At 40.6% G+C, this 23,713-nt stretch overlaps 1 protein-coding gene across 10 annotated transcripts in view; it reads left to right on the top strand.

Moving 5' to 3' along the window:
- LOC138758568 (cAMP-dependent protein kinase catalytic subunit alpha-like) overlaps window positions 1–23,713 on the top strand; it is a 361,343-nt gene that overhangs the window by 136,503 nt on the left and 201,127 nt on the right. For 2 of the 10 annotated variants that reach the window (XM_069927670.1, XM_069927672.1), the window contains exon 2: window positions 12,138–12,191. The exons of the other annotated variants lie outside the window; for them this stretch is intronic. In XM_069927670.1, the coding sequence (XP_069783771.1) occupies window positions 12,138–12,191 (54 nt within the window). The remainder of the gene's footprint in view (window positions 1–12,137; window positions 12,192–23,713) is intronic. 10 annotated transcript variants of the gene reach the window in all.

The raw sequence follows: 23,713 nt of genomic DNA on the forward strand, positions 1-23,713 counted from the left end.
TATTCTTATCAATTCTGCTAGTGGTTCTATAGCTAACGCAAACAATAAAGGTGATGGTGGGCATCCCTGCCGCGTTGATCTGCTTAAGTTAAATTGCTTTGATACATGTCCATTTATTGTCACTTTCGCTAACGGTCCCTTATATAATGCCTTAATCCAATTAATATACTTCTCTGGTAAACTGAATTTTTGCAATACTTTGAACAAATAATTCCATTCTACTCTGTCAAAGGCCTTCTCTGCGTCTAAAGCAACTGCTACTGTAGGTGCTTTATTTCCTTCTACTGCATGAATTAAGTTAATAAATTTACAAATATTGTCTGTTGTGCGTCTTTTTTTGATAAATCCAGTTTGGTCTAAATTTATCATTTTCGGTACATGCTCTGCTAATCTGTTTGCTAATAGTTTAGCTATTATCTTATAATCTGTGTTTAGTAAAGATATTGGTGTATATGATGCTGGTAAGAGTGGATCTTTCCCTTGCTTTAGTATTACTATAATTATTGCTGTTTTACATGAATCTGGTAAGCTTTGTGTTTCATCAATCTGGTTAATTAAATCCAGGAGGGGCGGAATTAATAAGTCTTTAAATGTTTTGTAGAATTCTATTGGAAATCCGTCCTCTCCTGGTGTCTTATTATTTGGTAATTTTTTTAATATCTCTTGTATTTCTACTATTCCAAATGGTTCTGTTAATTTATTTTGTTCCTCTATTTGTAGTTTTGGTAGTTCAGTTTTAGTCAGAAATTCATCTATTTTCCCTTCTTTCCCTTCATTTCCAGTTCAGTATAATTGTTCATAAAATTCTCTAAAGTTTTCCTTAATTTCTTTTGGATTATATGTAATTTGGTTGTCTTTTTTCCTTGATGCCAATACCATTTTCTTAGCTTGTTCTGTCTTAAGCTGCCATGCTAGGATTTTGTGCGTTTTTTCACCCAGTTCATAATATTTCTGTTTTGTCTTCATTATATTCTTCTCCACCTTATATGTTTGTAGTGTTTCATATTTTATTTTTTTATCCGCCAATTCTCTTCTTTTAGTTGTATCTTCCTTCATTGCTAATTTTTTTTCTATATTTACTATTTCCTTTTCCAACTGCTGTTTCCTGGTTATAGTCCTTCTTCATCTTGGTTACATAACTTATTATTTGCCCTCTAATGAATGCTTTCATTGCATCCCATAGTATAAACTTATCTTCCACTGATTCAATATTTATTTCAAAATACATTTTTATTTGTTTTTCAATAAATTCTCTAAAATCCTGCCTTTTAAGTAACATGGGGTTTAATCTCCATCTATACATTCTTGGTTGTCTATCTCATTGTCGATCCTTGCATCTGATGAAATGGTGCAGCCGAGATAGGTAAACTGGTTGACCGTTTTGAGTTTTGTGTGCCCGATGGAGATATGGGGGGGCTGGTAGTCATGGTGGGGAGCTGGCTGATGGAGGACCTCAGTTTTCTTCAGGCTGACTTCCAGGCCAAACATTTTGGCAGTTTCCGCAAAGCAGGACGTCAAGCGCTGAAGAGCTGGCTCTGAATGGGCAACTAAAGCGGCATCATCTGCAAAGAGTAGTTCACGGACAAGTTTCTCTTGTGTCTTGGTGTGAGCTTGCAGAATGGAGGACCATCGCCTTCCCAAGATCGTATTATATGGCGAGCTCTCCACTGGCCACCGTGACAGAGGTGCACCAAAGAAAAGGTACAAGGACTGCCTAAAGAAATCTCTTGGTGCCTGCCACATTGACCACCGCCAGTGGGCTGATAACGCCTCAAACCGTGCATCTTGGCGCCTCACAGTTTGGCGGGCAGCAGCCTCCTTTGAAGAAGACCGCAGAGCCCAACGCACTGACAAAAGGCAAAGGAGGAAAAACCCAACACCCAACCCCAACCAACCAATTTTCCCTTGCAACCGCTGCAATCGTGTCTGCCTGTCCCGCATCGGACTGGTCAGCCACAAACGAGCCTGCAGCTGACGTGGACTTTTTACCCCCTCCATAAATCTTCGTCCGCGAAGCCAAGCCAAAGAAGATACATTCTTGGAGGGATGTCCTCTAGCTTTACAGTCAATATTAAGGGTGAATGGTCCGATAGTATTCTAGCTTTATATTCTGTTTTTCTTACTCTATCTTGCATACTAGCTGATAACAAAAATAGGTTTATTCTTGAGTATGTTTTATGTCTAGCCGAGTAATATGAATATTCCTTTTCTTTTGGGTGTTGTTTCCTCCATATATCCAAAAGTTGCATTTCTTCCATTGATTTAATTATAAATTTGGTTACTTTGTTCTTTCTGTTGATTTTTTTCCCAGTTTTATCCATATTTGAATCCAAATTCAGGTTGAAATCCCCTCCTATTAATATGTTCCCTTGCGTATTTGCTACCTTCAAAAAGATATCTTGCATAAACTTTTGATCTTCTTCGTTAGGTGAATATACATTGAGTAGATTCCAAAACTCCGAATATATCTGACATTTTATCATTACATATCTCCCTGCTGGATCTATTATTTCCTCTTCTATTTTAAATGGCACATTTTTACTAATTAATATAGCCACTCCTCTTGCTTTTGAATTATACGAAGCTGCTGTTACATGTCCTACCCAATCTCTCTTTAATTTCTTGTGTTCCAATTCAGTTAAGTGTGTTTCTTGCACAAATGCTATATCAATTTTTTCTTTTTTCAGTAAATTTAGCAGTTTCTTCCTTTTAATTTGGTTATGTATTCCATTTATATTTAAAGTCATATAGTTCAACGTAGCCATTTTATACTTTGTTTATCTTCCCTTTCCGTTTCTCCATCATTACCTTTCCTTCTTATCCATTTCTGTTTTCTTGTTTTAAACCCTTTATAAGACAACATTCCTAAAACATGAAACATTTTCCTTATTCTCCTATTTAAAACTTCTTTAGCCCCAATCTCCCCTTCCCCTCCTGAGTTGTCCTTTATCCCTTGTCGGACAACTACATCTCCCCTCTCCATTTGGGTTTGCGAATTCACTCGCAATCGTCAGCTGATTTTGCAGTGACCGCAACTCCTCCCCACCCAGCCCCCCCCAGAAAAGATTTCACTTTTCATATGTAACAAAGGTCACTCTTTTAGTTCCCTCCTTATTCCCTCTATTCCATTTCCTTCCCTTATTAATTCTTGTCTATACTATCTATATTTTCCTCTAAATACGGATACATTCACGTATGCACATTATACATATACACACTTATACCTCTTTACCCACATACATATAAATCGTGGTCATTTTTACTCTCATTACACGTCTTCATCCCTCAGTCTATTTTGTAATTGTTCTGCAAATTTTCGTGCTTCTTCTGGATCCGAGAATAGTCTGTTTTGCTGTCCTGGAATAAATATTTTCAATACCGCTGGATGCTTTAGTATAAATTTATACCCTTTCTTCCATAAAATCGCCTTTGCTGTATTGAACTCCTTTCTCTTCTTTAGGAGTTCAAAACTTATATCTGGATAAATGAAGATTTTTTGCCCTTTGTACTCCAGTGGCTTGTTGCCCTCTCTTACTTTTTCCATTGTCTTCTCCAGTACCTTTTCTCTTGTAGTATATCTTAGGAATTTTACTAAAATAGATCTTGGTTTTTGTTGTGGTTGTGGTTTAAAGGCCAATGCTCTATGTGCCCTTTCTATTTCCATTTCTTGCTGTAGTTCTGGACATCCTAGGATCCTAGGGATCCAATCTTTTATAAACTCTCTCATATTCTTGCCTTCTTCATCTTCCTTAAGGCCCACTATCTTTATGTTATTTCTTCTGTTATAATTTTCCATTATATCTATTTTCTGAGCTAACAGTTCTTGTGTCTCTATAACTTTTTTATTAGATTCCTCTAATTTCTTTTTTAAGTCCTCTACCTCCATTTCTACTGCTACTGCCCGCTCTTCCATCTTGTCCATTTTCTTTCCCATTTCTGTTAAGGTCATATCTATTTTATTCATTTTCTCTTCTGTGTTGTTTATTCTTCTTCTTAAATCATTAAATTCCTGTGTTTGCCATTCTTTAAATGACTCCATGTATTCTTTAATAAGAGAAAGTATATCCTTTATCTTGCCTTTCCCTTCTTCTTCTATTTCACTGTACTCTTCCTCTTCCTCTTCTTCTTCCTCTGGGTTGGCCATCTGTTGTTTCTTTGTTGCCCTTTTCTTCTCTTCTTTCTTGTTTCCATTGTCTTCTGTGTTCTCTTCTTGCTGCAGGTGTTCTGCAGCTGTCGTTTCCGGCTGTGGAGATCGACTCCCCAGCTGGTCACCCCTCCCGTCGGTGTGTTTTCTTTCATGCACAGTTGCGCACTTTTACTCGGCTCAGCGAGCCATTTTTGTAGTCCAATTTCTACCGATTTGAAGGAGTGGGTTTCTCTCTCCACCACGGGCCTCTTCGAACAGGTAAGGCCTTCTTCTTCTTACTCCGTTGTCTTCTCTTCCTCTCTTCTTACCGTTGCTTTCGATTTTTCTTTTTTTGTCGCCATCTTCTTTCCACCTTTATACTCACTTTTCTTTAACTTTTATTTCTGTGCCTTTGTGTTTTCCTTTGTTTTTTCCGACTTTTCTGGAGAGGGCTGCAGTTCACCGTCCGTCCACTACTCCATCACGTGACTCCCTCCCTTGGACACATTAAATTGAGAGAAAAGTTGTTTAATATGAATAAATTCGATGTAGTTATGCTAAGACATTTTAAATATTTGTGCTATCTAAGAAAGTTTATAAAAGTTAACTTATTCAAATGAATGGAGAGAATAATGCAAAGCAATGATCAAACACTTTTTAAAGTGGATGTTCAGTGTGAGGTGGTTTTAGGGAGGCATTGTGCAATGCTGTTCCAGCGCCAGTGACCTGGGTGCACATTGGGCACTGACTGTAAGGAGTTTGTACCTTCTCCTCATGTCTGCATGGGTTTCCCCAGGGGCCCTGGTTTCCTCCCACCTTTCAAAATATACCGGAGGCTGTGGGTCAATTGGGTGGCATTGGCTCGTGGGCCAAAAGGCCCTGTTATCGTGCTGTAAATTAAATAAATAAAGCATGTAGACACATCAGTGATGAGTTCGGATGCCCTCTTCTGTGACTAAAAACATTAGCTTGTATAAAGTGGAAATGTTAAGGCCAAGGAGCCTCACAAATCCGGCAGTTATTAGAAAGATTCTGATAAGGGTAATAACGAACTTCCTGAAACAAACTAGAAGCAAAACACTTCAATTCATTAAAACGCTGATGAATCTGGTACCCTGAGGTCAATGTTAGTGCCAGACAGACAGATTTTCCACACCATTGGATCCTGCTATTATTAGTATACAAAGACACGTTTATTTAATTTTTAAAAAAATGTCACGCAATGATATTGGAAATGTTCTAGTGACTCCGTTGAGTTGAAAAGGAACTTGAGAAATGAAAGTTTGAGTTTGAGTGTTTCAGGCGGATGCTCTGTTCCACAGCTATTGTAGCTCCAGCTGCCGTCTTCCACCCGGCCCAGGCTCTCGACCCTAGCACAGGCTGCACAGTCAGTCAATGCTCTGGGCTCAGCTCCAACCCCCACACCCACCCTACATTCCAGACACCACTTCACTGCAAACCTATCTGTGTCCTGACACCCTGTATTCCCAACCCAAAACCCCACCTCTAACCTCTGTCGCAGCAACACCCAAGTTCGCGGCCACTCAAATTCCTGGATATGGGGACTGAGTGTAATCATTGGGATCACCAATCAATTGGAGGCTGGATTATTGGAGTTTTAGTCCATCACTTAAAAGAGAAGAATTGCAGAGCGCTGCTACCCAGAGTAATCTGGCTGTCTTGTAAATAAAAGACAGAATCAAAATGAGAAGAAAAGTTAAATGTAAGCCTTAATTTGAAGTATGAAAATGTAGATGTTTTGTTAAAACTGCACTGTGGGTGAATATTTGAACTCTTCATTTAAAAAAGTTATACTTGCATTGAGCTAATTTATACCAGATTAATAAATGTCAACTGAGCGGGTTAGGCTTATGGTCATTAGAATTCAAAAGACAAGATAGCTATTGAGAGGATGTGTTCTCTAGGGAACATCCGTTAAGAATCAGGTAAAGATAAAGGAGGAATTTCTTCACTCAAAGAACCATGACTTTGTGTGGGAGAGATGCTGTTTATTTCCACCAGGAATAGTTTTTGAAATATATGTATTATGAGGAACATGAATGAAAATTGTTGATCCCAAGATTAAATCAACCAAGAACTTCTTGAGCGGCAGACCAGGTTTAAGTGGCTGTGTGCTCAGTCCACTTCAGTTCCTGATGCTGACCCATGACTGTATCGCCAGATGCAACGCCAAGAGTCATGAAGTTTACAGATGACAGAATAGTTGGCTTCATCAGCAACAACGACTATTACGTGCTCTCAGTTCATTTTCATATGAGTTGGACTGTCTCTTTAAGAGAACAAATCAAGCTGCAAGCTTTGGAGATTGACTGTGGGTTGAAAGGCTGGGACAGTATGTACTAATTTTCGCTACTTCTGAAGAGAGAGAGAGAGAGAGAGGAAGTAGCCCTGGAAAACACAGGTGCAGGGACCATGTGACCAATATGTTAAAGAAACAGTACTCAGTTTGATCAGGGGCCATTTTAAGGAAGCAGAACTTGGAGAAGCATCTCTGTGAAGGGATACTGTGCTGAAGTGTGGTAATAGTCCATGTCTGATTTCTCTCTGTAAGGAGAATGAGTATATCCCACCGTGGCCAAAGGAATGGTCACTTTTGAAGGGGGATTAGTGTACCACACCGTGTCCAAAAGGGAAGGTCATTTTGAATGACTGACCCAGAAAGCATAGAAATACTGTATTTGGATTGTGACCATTGTGACGGTCATTTTGGCTGAGCCACGAAAGAGTTCTGGAAGCTTTGTGAAGCTTCACTTCATTTCCCCTACACCAGGAAAAGAAGAGTTTTGGTTGTTATTTGTCTCTAAAAGACATTTCTCTGGAAACATCTCAACAAGGATTTCATGAGTTTGCAACATTCTTTCACCCCGGTCTCTCCCACCTCAATTGTAAACTCTCCCTTTGCATCAATTTAAGAATCTTCATATCAACACTGATTTCTGAGACTAGATTTTGAACTCACCTTCCAGAATTGGGCATGAACTGTAATGGTTTAGGATATTTTCCATCCATAAGTATAGTTGCATATAGTTGGGGTTAAGTTTAGATAAGTTAGATAAGGTGTTATATATTTGGTGATTTATAAATTAAAATATTATTTTAAACATAACGCTGTCTTGGCTAATGTCTATTGCTGGTGCCTGAGTATGCTCCTTTGTAGGGTGTGGGATGATACTTGCTGGAATTTAGAAGAATCTCAGGGAATCTCACAGAAATTGAGAAAGGGATAGATAGGCGATTAAGGGATATGTGGAAAAGGCAGATAGGTCTTCTGCACAGAAGATATGGAAAATCTCAGAAAAGGATGTGAGAGTAATAACTTGAGTCTCAATGTGATGAGAAAGATGATTGTGGACTTCAGGAGGACCAGGGATGACCACCCTCCAATCCACATTAATAGTGAAGAGTAACACTATTTCCTGGAGGCCACTTAAGAAGTGACCTATCCTGGATGCTCGTCATCTCCTCACTTCTCAGGAAAGTACCCTAGCAACTGCACTTCCTAAGAAGACTGAAGTAGGCAAGGTGACTGGCCACCATCCTTTTGTCTTTCTGCAAGAGCTCTATTGAGAGCGTCCTGGCCGGCTATTTCATAGTGTGGTATGGTGGTTGTGGAGCATTGGATTGGAGGTCAATCCACAGGACCACAAGAGTGACAGAGACGATTACTGGAATCTCCTTTCCCCCTCCCCCCCAGGATGTGATCTACTGGATCGTTGTCTGAAGAGGGCAGGCAATATTGTTGAGGACCCCCTACCCCTTCCAGTTTTTCCCATCAGGAAAGAGATCAGAGCCAGAACCACCAGGCTGAGGAACAGTTTCTTCTCACAGGCAGTGAGACTATTGAACGACTGATTAACTGCTCTTACAAACCCTCCAAAACTCTACTATTTATTAAACAATATTTATTTATTTTTATATATGGGTATATGTACTGCACATGTGTTATTGTCTGTATGTGTGTATGTCTGTATGTATGTTTGCATATTTTTTCCACCAAGGACTGGAGAATGCCGTTTCTTTGAGTTCTATGTATAAGATGATAAGAAACTTGAACATGTACTGCCCATTGCCAATCCTATTTCACACATTCTTATTTGCGATGTACTTGGTGGTCATGATCAATAAAATTCAATTCGAAAGGCACCAAGAAAATACAGAGAAGGAACAGGATGGAGAAAATGAGAACAAGAAAGGAGAGAAGGAATCTGGATGGAGAGGCCTCGGCCTGGAATGTGGATGTACAGCTTGTGCCTGTGCACATGTTGCTTGACCCACTCTGTTCCTCCAGCATTCTCTTTGTTCCAGATTCCAGCATTTGAGGTCTCTTTTGTTGATATAAAGGAGGAGCTCGGAGAGGGATGGGGGGGTGGGGGTTGTTTCATAGGGAATTTAAACTTGTCTGAGTCGGACACAGCAAGAGCATCATTGCAAGGGATTGTTTTTGGGAGGTGTTCTTTGGCGATCCTCCTTTGATTTTAAACATTTGAGAGTTTCTGCTCATGATCACGATGTGGTGGAAGCCATGTGGAATTGGGGAAGGTACAACATGACAGATGAACTTTTACTTTGGGCACCAAGCAGTTGGAGTGTTTTGTTAAGTCAAGTCGAGTGCAGGTCTATATAGTTTTGTTTAATATAATTGCAAACTCTACAATGAAGTGAAATGGAGCTGAGCCAAAGAGAAAGCATAATCATGTTAAGTTTGCATATGCATTAGAGAACACCTGCGATGTATGGTGGATATAGGCAGTGATTTTGATTGATATCTGACAATTGTATTATGTCATAGAGTTAGTGCAGAGGAGGAGACTATTTATATTTTTGTCATGGCTATCTAAACTGAAGTTATTTGCTGATCACTTTTCATCTTTAAACCCTATTCCAATTACATAATAACAGTCTACTCCAATTGTTTCTTATTGGTAAAGCGCTGCTCAACATTTAAGCTGAGAAATCTTTTCTTTACTACTCTCCAATATTTTATTGATAATGTAATCTGGTACCAATTTACATATTAACAGCTGAAAGCAGCCTTATATTTGTTATCCTGAAAATATTTTTTTAATTTTCAGTACCTTCTTGATCTTCGTTGGTCTGATAAAAATGTTCCCAGTCTTTTTGAGTATCTCCTATTATCTATAATCTCTTTTTCAAGATCTCCATCCAGTTAATTCTACTTGTATGTTCCACTGTATTTTCACTGCTTAGATTCAGACATTGGTGAAGGCAAATTTGGTGCATTGTGTGCAGTTTTGGTGACCTAACTGCACTAAAGATATCAATGATTGAAAAAGTGGGGGAAAAATTTACAAGGCCAGTACTTGAAGAGCTGAATTACAGGGAAAGGTTGAATAGGTTCGGACTTTATTCCCTGGAGCATCAGAAAATGAGGAGAGTTTTGAAAGAGGTATACAAACTTTTGAGGGGTACAGGTAGGGTTAATGAAAGCAGGCTTTTTCCATTGAGACTGGGTGAGACAAGAACTGGAGGACATGGGTAAAGGGTGAAATGTTTAAGGGAGAGAGTGGTGAGACTGAATAAGCTACCAGCAGAGGTGGTGGATGTAGGTTTGATTTGGACATTTAAGAGAAGATTGGAGGGTTGATAGATGCAAGGGGTACGGAGGGCTGTGGTCCAAGTACAGGTTGATAGGAACAGGTGGAATGAATAGTTTGGCACAGATCAGATGGGCTGAAGGGCCTGTTTCTATGCTGTGGTGTTCTATGAGCATTGAGCATGCATTGGACTTGAACCAGTGGAAAGATAGTTGGGAATGGATATTACATTCTGAACTCGCCCTATGATACCTATATCCTTAAAGAACAATGGAAAGACATGTTGTTTCCCACTGCATTCTCTTTCTATGAGATACCCTCACAAACTTTAATGGTGGTATAGGCTTTAAAGCATCTTTGTTTCTCTGTGAAGTTGATTCAGATTTCTGTTTATTATGGATGTTTGGTCAATGAAGATAGAGAGGGCATGAAATAATGAGGATACCTAGGCACAAGAATAGGAGCATAAGCCAGCCATCTGTCCCTCCAAGCCTGTTCTACCATTTAATAAGATCATGGCTTATCTGCCTTGTACTCAACTTGACCTATCTGCCTTTTCCACATATCCCTTAATCGCCTATCTATCCCTTTCTCAATTTCTGAGATTCCCTGAGATTCTTCTAAATTCCAGCAAGTATCATCCCACACCCTACAAAGGAGCACCTCTTTCTAATTTTTGTTGAGGTAATTGGGCCTCTTATTTAGATTAATAACTGTCTGAAAGGGTTGTCAGAAAGCTAGCCTGTTTAACTGAAGAGCAGGATGTGGTCAGTGGCATCTAGTTTCAGTTCTTGTCATTTAATTCCTGTGATGAATCTTTTTATTTTACTGCTCCAACCTCCCAATATATTTGTAGTCAATATCGCTACAATATCCATTGCATTAATATTAATATCTCACATTAACACCACTAATTTAAATGCATGGTCCTGTTAGGCCTTGTGTGAGCTGGGTGGCCACATGAGAACATAAAAGCAAAAGTAGACCATTAAGCCCCTAATGTCTGCTCCACCTTTTGATAAGATCAGTAGACTCTTGGTAAAACAGTATCATGCTGAACAGCAGGAGTGAAATTTCCAGAGTATAGGTTTTATGGCACGGTTAGAGTAGCGGTTAGCACAATGCTGTTACTGCGCAAACGACTGGGGTTCAAATCCGGCGCTGTCTGTAAGAAGTTTGTATGTTCTCCCTATGTCTGATTTGAGATTTATTGTAAGAATACATACATGATGTCACATACCACCCTGAGATTCTTTTTCCTGTGGGCAAGGCAGAATTCCTCTTATTGGTCATGTGAAAAAAAAACTGTATATTATGTACACATGTCAACAAATATAAACAACTGTGCAATACACAGAGAAGAAATAAAACAATGAAGTGCAAAAGTAATATTCTTTAAATGAATTTGTTGTTCAGGATTCTGATGATCGCTGCTGCTCTCTGATGGCAGCGTTCCCCGTAGTTGTTTTCGATGGTGGGGAGAGTTTTGCCTGTGATGCCCTGGTCTGTATCCACCACCTTTTGTAGGGATTTCTGCTCAGAGACAATGGTGCCCCCATACTAGGCCGTGAAGCGGCCAGTCACTACATGAACCTCCAAAAGTTCCTGAGGAAATAGAGGCACTGATGTGCTTTCTTCACAATGACATTAGTGTGTTGGGTCCAGGAAAGTCCTCTGAAATAGTGGAAAATTCAATTTGAACTTGAATTATAAAAATGTATGTCTTGCACATTTGGCCAAAAAATATTACAGCATCATGTTATGCTTCTCCTTTCAATAAGAACAACTTTCATGGGTTTCATACTCAGCCAACTTTATTTTTAAGGAACTGCGTTAACACACTACCACCAACAACCCTTCCTGTTTCTTCCCAACCATGTCCATTGCATGCTAGGAAATGTAGTTCTTATAACAATACACACCAGAAAAGCAAAACAGTTGCTTTTCTTTCCAGAACATTCCAGGTTAACCCCTTTCAAAAACACCCATCATAACTAATTTTTTTAATAACATTAGTTTTTCACAAATATGAACAATTTAAAGTTAATGTGCCGCTACTTAAGCCCAAATGTCCAAATTATCATCCCAAAATCCAAACTGTTGTTTTATTTTTCTGACGTTGCAGTTTAACTAATGATTCATAGTTTCAGTAAACAATTCTCTAATAGTTTTTTTTTGTAATTCTTTATTTATCGCACTATGAACCATATCAACCAATATATTTACAGATGCATCTCTTAAATATTCACAGGGACATTTTCTCTTTTTTTTCCCCATCCCTCCCTTCACCCTTCCCACCCCCCTCCAAAAATAGCAAATATTGAACAAATAAAATACAATAAAACAATATCTTTATACAAAAGGAATACAAACAAAAAAGACATATCATCTACTTATACACATTAAATCTGATCGTGTTTATCTTATCATTTTAGGTGGTGGTGATCTGAGGCCTGCTCTTTCTGTTATGTTCCATTTATGGCTCCCAGGTTTTTATCAAACATTTTAACTTTCTCTTTTAAATTATATGTGATTTTTTTTTCCCAATGGGATACACTTAAACTTGGTTATATATTCCATTAGTGTTTATAGTCATATAGTCCAACATGGCCATCTTATATCTTTATTTTTGATTCTTTTCCACCTCTTCACCACCTCCATCCCCTTTTTTTCATTACTGTTTTTTAAGTTTTCTTTATTAATTTCATATGATAATGCACTTAAGACATGAAATACCCCAACAATTCCTTTAACCCCAAATGAACCTCTGCTCCTTGGATTTCCCCTTGACTCTTGACGGCGACAACTCCCTTTTCCATTCGGTTTGCGAACTTGCTCACAAGCGTCAACCGATTTCACAGTGACCATTATTCTCCCCCCACCCCCCACCAGCCTGCCCAGAAACCACTATTTTCCTATACTTATAACAAAGCTTTCTCTCTTTTTTTTCCCCTTCTTCCCCATCTCTTATCCATCTTTAAATCTTTATATATACATTATCTTTACTTTATATTTTTACATATTTTTGTATATTTTCTTGCCGGTAATCCTTCTTGTCACTCCTCCTCCTCTCTTCTGTCCTGCAAATGTTCAGCAAATTCTTGGGCTTTCTTTGGGTCCGAGAACTGTCTATTCTGTTCCACAGGAATGAATACTTTGAGTACTGCTGGTGGTCTTAATATTAAGTTATAACCTTTCTTCCATAATATTGTTTATGCCTTGTTGAATTCCTTCCTCTTCTTTAAAAGTTCCAAGGTTATGTCTGGGTAAAAAAAAATATTTTTTGTCCCTTATATTCCAATGGCTTATTCTCTAACCTTCTTTCTTGCCTGCTCCAATATGTTTTCTCTTGTCGTATATCTTAGAAGTTTTACCAATATGGATCTCGGTTTTTGATGTGGTGGCAGTTTCGGTACTAGTGCTCTATGCGCTCTTTCGATTTCTATTTCTTCATGTGAGTCTGTTATTCCCAGCACTTTCGGGATCCATCCTTTTATAAATTCCTTCATATCTGACTCTTCTTTGCCTTCTTTCAGGCCCTCTATTTTTATGTTGTTTGGCCTACTGTAGTTTTCCAATATGTCAATTTTTTGTGACAATAAATCTTGTGTCTCTTTAATTTTTTTTTCACTCTCTTCCATCTTTCCTCTTAAATCATTTATCTCCATTTCTACAGCAGCTTCTCGTTCCTCCACATTTTCTACTCTTTTCTCTATTTCAGTCATGACCAACTCTAAGCTTTGCATTCTGTCTTCAGCTCTTTTCCTTTTTCTTTTGATTGAACTAAATCTAATGATAGCCATTCTTTTAATGGCCTCATTTGTCCTTCAAAAAAGGCTTTATCTAAACTTTGTCCTTCTATTTTACCTTCTTCTTTCCTTTGAAATTCTTGGTCTTCTTCTTCCTCTTCTTCTGTGTCTGTATCTATGAGCTGCTTCTGTATTCTGGCTGGGCCTCCAGCTGCTGTGTCTCCTGCTGTTGAACCTCCTGCTGCAGGTTGACCCATTGTTGGGCCTTTGGCTGCAGGTCGACCCGCTGCTGGGCCTCCTGCCGCAGATTGTCCCCCTGCCGGTCGCCCCATTGCCGCTCACCCTCTTCCAGCCCTTCATTCTCTTTCTCACCACTCTTTTCTTCTTTCTTGCTTACTTCCCCCAGCCGAACGCCCCAATACTGGGCATCGCTCAGCTGGCCACTCCACAGCTGGCCGCTCCACAGCTGACCACTCCTCAGCTGGCCGCTCCTCAGCTGAGTCCCCTTCCCGCTGGCGTTAACCTTTTCTTTTACTTGCACACTGTGCATGCACAACTCTTCACGCATGCATAGTTGCGCACCTCTTCTTGGCTCTGAGAGCCATTTTTGAAATCTGCCGGTCGGGGGGACACCACTCCTCTGGGGACTCACCAACACCGGAGATCGGCCGCTCCTCTCCACAGTGGCTCTCTGCTCTGACATGCAGGTAAGGCCTTCTTCTTTCTCCTCAGGTGATTTTCCTTCTTCCCTTTTCACTGTTATTCTTACTTTTTCTCTTTTGGGTGCCATCTTCTGTGTCTTCTTTGTAACTTTATCTTTCTCTTCCTGTATTTTATGTTTATTGAGCTCTGTTTTTTCACATTTTTTTTTTCTTTTCTCTAGAGAGGGCTGGTTCCACTCAACCAGCCACTACTCCATCTCGTGACACCCCCTCAATTCTCTAATAGTTTTGAGGAACGTTTTGAATCTGATTTTTCTTTTCCTAAGTTAGACAGCCTGCTAGTGTGCAAACCTTTCGTGATTCAGTGACCACCATTCTCAAGATTCAAGAATCCTTTATTGTCATGTAATTAGTACAGAACATGTAACATTACACAAATTTGCCTTCTGGCTGCCGTAAGGCAGACAAAAAGTTGCCATTAAATTTTATTCAAAGATGGAATGAAGTTTTGATGCCCATCTAAATCCACCCAAACTGAAAACTTGACTTGGGTTGAAGTTCGTAAAAAAAATACTACAGGGTTGAGTATTCAGGAGCTACACTCCCAGTATATTAAAGGCAGAGAGTCATACAACATTTGTAAGGAACAGTCATGTCAGATAGAGAGAAATAGAAGGAGATAGTTAGATAGTGTGTGTTAGTGAGTTAGAAAGTTGGACATGGCAACCAAGGCAGGAGAATGCTCCTTTTCCAGGATGTGGGTTGTCAGGGAAGCCACCAGTATTGATAGAAGTTATAATGACATTGTTACACCGGTAGGCAGGAGGAGGGTAGATGGGTAGCAGTAAGGAGAGGGAAAGAGAACAGTCAGGCAGTGCAGGCCACCCTTGTGGACATTCCCCTGAAAAACAAGTATATCATTTGGATACTGTTGAGGGGGACGACCTACCAAGCAGGAGCCACAGTGATCAGGTGTCTGGCTTGGATTCTAGTTCTGTGGCTATGAAGGGAAGGGATGAGCAAAGGCTAGCTGTAGTGATTGGAGATTCCACAATTAGGGGGACAGATAAGAGGTTCTGCGGAGGAGATTGATTATCCCAAATAGTATGTTGCCTCCCTGATGGCAGGGATCGAGATAGATCAATTTCATGGCATTCTCAGGTAGGAGGGAGAGCGGCCATATAGGGACCAACGACGTGGGTAAGAAGGGTGAGGAGTCCTGAAAAGTGAGTTCAGGGAGTTAGGCGCAAGATTGAAGGAGAGGACCTCCAGGGTAGTTATCTCAGTATTGATACCCATGCCACAAGTTAGTGAGTTTAGAAATGGATGATCTTCCAAATGAGATAGTTGCGGCAGGGTCCCTTCTGTCATTTAAGAGAAGGTTGGATATGTACATGGAGGTGAGGGGGTTGGAGGGTTATGGGTGGAGAGTGGGAGGGTTGAGCTAATGGAGTTGTTCTAGTGAAATGGTGTGGACTTGAAGGGCCGACATGGCCTGTTTCCGAACCATAAAGGGTTATATGGTTATATATAATGGTGTAGGTGGGGAGGGCTGGAGATTTCTAGATCATTGTGCTCTCTTCCAGGGAAGATGGGACCTGTTCCGATGGGATGGTTTGCATCATATCTGGAGGGGGACAAATATCCTAGCAGGCAAATTTGCTAGTATTGCTCCAGTGGGTGTAAACTAGATTTGCAGGGGGAGGGAAACCAGAGAGCTAGAGTAGATAGTGAGGTGGAAAAGGATAAAGGTAATGGGAGGACTGCATATATAGACAGAAGGCAAAGGTTTGTACGTGATAGAAATGTTCTCAGATGTATTTATTTCAATGTAAGGAGTATTGTTAGAAAGGCAGATGAGCTTAGGGCGTGGATTGGCATGTGAGAGTATGACATTATTGCTATTAGTGTGACTTGGTTACAGGAAGGGCAGGACTGGCAGCTCAATATTCTGAGGTTCCATTGTTTCAGATGTGATCAAGGGGGAGGAGTGGCATTGCTAGTCAGAAAAGATATCTCAGCTGTGCTTATTCAGGACAGCACAGAGGGCTCATCTACAGAAGCCATATGGGTGGAGTTGAGGAATGAGAAAAGTGTGACCACACTGATAGAGAACTGAAGAAGCAAATTTGTGAAGAGATAGCAGACCAATGTAAGAAACAGAAAGTTGTGATAGTCGGAGATTTTAATTTTCCACCTATTGACTGGGATTCTCATACCGTAAAAGGGATAGACAGCTTGGAGTTTCTGAAATGTGTTCAGGAAAGTTTTCTAAATCAATATATAGCGAGGATGAAATACTTGATCTCCTACTAAGGAACTAGACAGGCCAGGTGACAGAAGTATGTATGGGTGAACATTTTGGGTCCATTGACCATAATATCATTAGTTTCAAGTTAATTATGGATAAGGATGGGTCTGGTCCTTAAGTTAAAATTCTAAATTGGAGAAAAGCCAATTTTGCGGAAATGAGAAAGGATATAAGAGGAGTGGATTGGGATGTTGTTTTCTGGCAAGGATGTCGTCAATAAGTGAAAGGCCTTCAAAGGTGATATTTTAAGAGTGCAAAGTTTGCATATTCCTATAAGGATTGAAGTCAAAGTTAACAGGCATAGGGAACCATGGTTTTCAAGGGATACTAACGATCTGGTTAAGTAGAAGAGAGAGATGTACAGTAGGAATAGGCAACAAGGAGCAAACGAGGTATTTAAAGAGTATGGAAATGTAAGGAAATACTTAAGAAGGTTATAAAGAAGACATGAAGTTGCTTTGGCAGATAATGTGATGGTAAATCCGAAGGATTTCTACAAGTATGTTCAGAGTATAAGGATAGTAAGGGAAAAAATTGGTCCCTTAGAAAATCAGAGTAGTCACCTGTGTGTGGACCCTCACGAGATGGGGGTACATCTTAAACAGATTTTATGCATCAGTATTTACTCAAGAATCTGGCATAGTATGTAAGGAAAGAAGGGAAATAAGCAGCACAGGTAATGGCATAGAACATATAGTTACGAGCCCAGAGGACCCATAAACCCAGCAGCAATAGATATTCATCAAGACAAATGGTTACTTAAACAAAAGTTGTTTTTAATTATCTTTAAACATGAAAACAGAATCAAACTTTAACTTATCTCTATTGACTTACTTAACTTAAGCGCACGTGCATGTAATGTGTGTGTAAGTTCAGAAAAGTTATTTGGTTCACAGTCCAATCTCACTTCTCATTCCTCCAAGTTCACTGGTTGCAGACAGTTCTTATACTGTGCACAGAATTTAACATAATTAAAGTTCACCAGGCTTTGGTGCTTGAAAGGTAAATGATTACTGCTCAGGAAAGTCCTTGTTGGTTTTCAGAGAGAGATTTGTTGTTCCAGGACATCCACAACTGATGTACTTCCATCAGCCACTCCAGTGTCTTGCTGATGAAACTTACCCCTTCAGGGTTCTCCAGATGATAACCTCTTTCCTTCAGGTCACCTCAGAGTTCCTTTTTGTCTTTTCTTATTCCAAGAGAAACATTAGACAGCCTTGCATGAACCACAAGGGCTTTGACCAGGCCATCTTCCAAATGGGCTTGCCAGCTTGTCCCAGTTACTTCTGCTGGCTGAAACACTGTCAGGTGATATCTCTCTCTCTTCCTCTCTCTCTCTCTCTCTCTCTCTCTGACTGAGAGAAAGCCTGTTTGACTTTCTCTGCTTGCAAAACCACATGACCCTCTTACAACAGTAAGCCCTCCTCTAGAAGAGCAGCGGCTCCAGCATGCTCTTTCATCTGTTGCCTTTTGCAAACAACAATCCATTAGTGAAGTCTCTTGAGCACTCTTCAAATTTCTTGCAAAAGCTGTGTAGCCGATATGTCTACCATGGAGCAGAGTTCCAGTATTTTAAATAATACTGTTTTAAAGTGTTTGTATGTGACCTACTCTAACAAACCATTCCCAATTTATCTCCCAAAAACATATATATATATATATATATATATATATCATGGGTCCTCTACCGGCATCACCTACGGCTCCTAGAACGCTTCCACCAGCGTTGTCTCCGCTCCATCCTCAACATCCATTGGAGCGCTTTCATCCCTAACGTCGAAGTACTCGAGATGGCAGAGGTCGACAGCATCGAGTCCACGCTGCTGAAGATCCAGCTGCGCTGGATGGGTCACGTCTCCAGAATGGAGGACCATCGCCTTCCCAAGATCGTGTTATATGGCGAGCTCTCCACTGGCCACCATGACAGAGGTGCACCAAAGAAAAGGTACAAGGACTGCCTAAAGAAATCTCTTGGTGCCTGCCACATTGACCACCGCCAGTGGGCTGATATCGCCTCAAACCGTGCATCTTGGCGCCTCACAGTTTGGCGGGCAGCAACCTCCTTTGAAGAAGACCGCAGAGCCCACCTCACTGACAAAAGGCAAAGGAGGAAAAACCCAACACCCAACCCCAACCAACCAATTTTCCCCTGCAGCCGCTGCAACCGTGTCTGCCTGTCCCACATCGGACTTGTCAGCCACAAACGAGCCTGCAGCTGACGTGGACTTTTACCCCCTCCATAAATCTTCGTCCGCGAAGCCAAGCCAAAGAAAATGTATATATATATATATATATAATATATATATACTCTGTCACAATATAGAGGTTAAAGAGGAGGAAGTGCTTACTTTCTTAGAGCAAATAAAGGTAGATAAAGGTTCCGACTAGAATTCCTGAAAAGGCTGAGGACCCTGTGATATCTGTCTTTAAGGTTGACATCAGAACATCATTCAAGAGGATATACCCTTGCAAGGTTACAAGCTCTGGCGCTGAACCTGGCAAGGTACTGAAAATCTGTGCTAGCCAACTAGCCAGAGTGTTCAAAGACAATTTCAACCTCTCATTGTGGCAGTCAGAGGTTCCCACCATTCACACAAGAAGAGTAACGTGGGCTACCTCAACAACTACCGTCCAGTAGCACTAACTTCTACTGCTATTAAATGCTTTGAGAGGCTGGTGATTGGCCAGAATTAACACATACCTAAATAAAGGTCCGGATCAACTGCAATTCCCCTATCGTCACAATTACTCCACGGCAAATGCATTATCGCTGGATCAGCTCGAAAACAGCAATTCATGCATATATACAGCTGCTCTTCATAGACTACAGCTTGGCCTTCAATACCATTATTTGCTCAGTGCTGGTCAAGAAGCTACAAAGTCTAGGCCTCTGTACCCTGCTCTGCTACAGGATTCTTGACTTTCTCATTAGAAAACCAGTCGGTATAAATTGGAAACAATGTCTCCTCTTCACTGGTCATCACATAGGCGCACCCCAAGGATGCATGCTTACCTACTGCTCTACTCGTTATACACCCATGACTGTGTGGTTACAGAATAGGTTAATAAAATTATGATAAGATTTATCTTTAAAAAGTATAGATTATGGGGGTTTCGTTTAGGTACATCACAAACAGACATCTCAAGAACATTTCACAAAAGACATTTGAAATGCAAGAGCTATGCCTAAGGTAGAGTCTTCATATCTGCCTGTGTCTTTACAGTGAGTTTGAAGAATGCCTATGAAGAATTCACAAGTAGGTGTTAATTGGTCTGATGTGGAATCTAAATGAACTATTGTCTTTAAAAATACAGATGTCCAGGTTCAGAAGCTGATTAATCTTTTGTCGGTGCCAGCGATCCAAATCTGATTGGTTTGCTGTTCTAAGAGAGATCATGTGATTTTGGAAATAGAGAGAAAAAATGCTATTCTCTGCCAAAGAAAGAGAGAGAGAGAGAGGAGAGAGAGAGAGAGAGAGAGAGAGAGGGAGATAGTCAGTTTACAGCAGCAGTTGGTGTTAGAAACTGCAAGTTTTGCAGACCTGCTATAAGACTCCATTTGAAGACAGGTTTTGAGTTCTGAGTTCAGCCTATTCTCAACCCTTGTAGTCAATTACAAGAGAATGCAGCTGGTTAATGTGTTTCTCCTGAAATAGGGGAAAAAGAAGAACTCTCTGTGTAGAAGAAGAAGTTATCTTTTGGAAAACCCAACGGGAGGCACATTTCTTTGGCAAGACACCGAAGTGGCAAATTGAAAGAGATCAGTTTGTGTGTGTGTGTCCAACGAACAACATATCTCACCTGAAACCAACAAAGACCTTCCTTTATGGTAACAATTTAAGTTAAAGCACCAGAGCCTGGTGAAGATCATAAATGTTAAATTCTGGGCACAATATGGAAAACGGACTGATACCAGTGAACTTGGAGAAGTTAAAAGTGAATGATTGGACGGTGAAACAAAGAACTTTCCTGAACCCATATACATTACATACAAATACGCTTAGAATTAGAAGGGGGTTAAGTTAAGTTAATAATAATAAGTTAAATATTGATCTTATTATTTTTGAAGAAAATTAAAGACATTTTTATTTGTCTTGGTGAATTTCTGTTACTGCTGGTTTTTGGAGTCCTCTGGGCTCGTAATAGTAGCTAGGCATAATTCCAATGCCATCTTCAAGTTTGCCAATGACATCACAGTTGTTGGAAGAATCACAAACAACAATGAGGAAGTGTACAGGAGGGAGGTAGATCAGCTCACTCAATGGTGTAATGATAACAACCTTGCGCACAATGTCAGCAAAAACCAAGGAGATGATTGTCGACTTCAGGAGGAAATCAGAGGAACATGACAAAGTCCACATTGAGGGCTCAGTAGTGGAGAAGGTCAAGAACTTCAAATTTCTGGGTGTCAGCATCTCTGAGGATCTGTCCTGGAGCCTCCACGTTGATGCAATCATAAAGAAGGCTGGGCAGCGGCTATACTTTGTGAGGTGTCTGAGGAGATTCAGTAGTAAATCGCAAAATTTTGTAGATGCCATGGTTAAAGTGAAAACACAAAATGCTGGAAAAGCTGAGCAAGTCAATCAGAGTCCTTTATGTAGCAAAAACAAAGATACATAACCAATGTTTTGGGCTTGAGCCCATCAAAGAATGAGAAAATGCTGGCAAGCATCTGAACAAAAGAGTAGGAGAGGAAGGGGGTAGCAAGGGCAGGAGATGATAGGTGGAGAAAGATGGGAGGGGACAGCAGCATTGAGTGGATGGCTGGGCTAGGTGGGTGAAAGAACTGGAAAGACAGGAAAAGGGGGAGGGGAAACAAAAGGCAAGCAGATTTAATGGAAACCAATAAAATCAATGTTCATGCCATATGGAGAGTGCCCAGACTGAAAATAAGGTGTCATTCTTCCAATCAGTGGGTGGTCAGGGTGGGATAATAGACAAGGTCATGGACAGGCATGTGACCCAGAATTGAAATGGTTACCCACTGGGAGGAGATTTGGTATGTCACCGAAGACTCTCATAAATCTCTACAGGTGTATTGTGGAGAGCCTTCTGGCTGGTTGCATCACTGCCCTGTGTGGAGCTGCCACCTCTCAGGACAAGAATAAACTCCAGAGGGTTGTTAACTTGGCCTGTGTCATCACAGGCACCAGACTTCACTCCATCGAGGACATCTCCATGAACTGATATCTTTAAAAGTTAGCCTCTTTTTTCAAAGATCCCCACCACTCAGGCCATGCCCTCTTAACTGTGCTACCATCAGGGAAAATGTACAGGAGGCACAAGGACAGTTTCTTCCCCGCTGCCATCAGAGTCCTGAATGATCAAGGGACCAAAGACACGGCCTTACTTTTTGTACTCTATTATTATTTTTTAATATTGTAAGGTTGTTATGTGTATGTTTTCATCATATTGCTGCCACAAAACACCAAATTTCATGACTTGTTCATGACAATAAATTCTGATTCTGATAAATACCCCGAGCTCGACATGATATTCCCTCGGTCCTTGAGAGAGACGGGTGTAGAAATTGCAGGGACCCTGGCGGAAATATTTATAACATCCTATCCACGGGTGAGGTGCCAGAGGATTGGAGGGTAGCTCGTGTTGTTCCATTTTTTTCAAAAGTAAACTAGGAAATTATGGGCCAGAGTGACTGACATCAGTAGTAGGTCAATTATTGGAGGGTGTTCTGAGAGATCAGGTGTACAAATATTTGGACAGCCAAGGGCCGATTTAGGAGAGTCAGCAAGGCTTTGTGCGTGGTACTTCATGTTTAACAAATTTCTAGAGTTTTTCGAGGGGTTTACCAAGAAAGTAGATGAAGGAAAGGCTGTGGATGTTGTCTTCATGGACTTTAGTAAGACCTTTGACAAGGTACATCATGGGAGGTTAGTTCAGAAGGTTCGGTCACTAGGTATCCATGGAGAGGTTGTAAGCTGGATTCGAAATGGATTGAATGGGAGAAGACGGAGAGTGGTAGTGGATGATTGCTTCTCATACTGGAGGGGTGTGATTAGTGGTGGGCCTCAGGATCATTGCTGGGACCATTGTTGTCTGTATCAGTGATCTGGATGATAATGTAGAAAATTGGATCAGCAAGTTTGCTGAGGGCACTAAGATTGGAGCCATTGTAGACAGCGAGGAAGATTTTCAATGCTTACAAAGGGGTCTTGACCAAGCGTAAAATTGGGCCAGAAGGTGACAGATGGACTATAATGCTGAGAAGTGTGAGGTGTTGCATTTTGGAAAGACAAACCAAGTAGTACATACATTGGGCCCTGAGGAGTGTGGAGGAACAAATGGATCTGGGAATACAGAATACATGATTCCCTGAAAGTGGTGTCACAGGTGGAAGAAAGCTTTTGCCATCTTGACCTTCATAAATCAAAGTAATGAGTACAGGGTTTGGGATGTTATGGTGAGGTTATACAAGACATTGGTGAGGTTAAATTTGGAGTATTGTGTGCAGTCTGGTTGCCAAACTACAGGAAGGATATCAGTAAGATTGAAAGAGTGTAGAGAGATTTACTAGGATGTTGCTGGGACTTCAGGAATTGAGTTAGGGAAAGATTTAAAAAATGGAGTGCAGAAGAATGAGGGGAGAGTTGACAGAGGTTTACAAAATTATGAGAGGTATAGACAGAGTAAATGTGAGTAGGCTCTTTTCACTTAGATTAGGAGAGATAAAAACATATACTTAGGTTCAAAGGGGTTCAAAGGGGAAAGGCTTAGGGGGAACTTTCTCACTCAGAGTGTGGTGGGAGTTTGGAACGATATCAGTAGTAGGTGTGCCATCTGATGTGGTAAATGTGTGCTCACTCTTAAGTTTTAAAAATTGGATAGATACATGCATAGGAGAGGTCTGGAGGGTTATGAACAGGGTGCAGGTCAGTGGGACTAGCGTATGATGTTTTCGGCACAGAATAGAATGGACAAATGTAAGTATTCTGTTTTCTGTGCTGTAGAGTTCTATGGTCCTAGTTTCTCAGTCTCTAACCAAGTATTGAGACTATGTGAATGATTCACAAAGAACAAGGTTCCTCCCTTAAGTTCTGTTCCTTGTCCAGGGCCCTGGACAAGGAGCAGAACTTAAGGTGATGAACTTGTGTCTCAAGCCTTGAAAAGCGACAATCTGCACCTCATCCCTCATTTGTTGGAGCGCAAATTACAATTAAACAGCACAGATGGAGACCCTTGCAACTAATAAGCAGGTGGTTATATGAAGCTGTGTACCTGCTGGCTGGAGCCTGGTCTAAACAGAAATACCGAGCCAAGGATTCAAATGA

Source organism: Narcine bancroftii, chromosome 3, assembly GCF_036971445.1.
Source record: "Narcine bancroftii isolate sNarBan1 chromosome 3, sNarBan1.hap1, whole genome shotgun sequence".
Lineage (NCBI taxonomy): Eukaryota > Metazoa > Chordata > Chondrichthyes > Torpediniformes > Narcinidae > Narcine > Narcine bancroftii.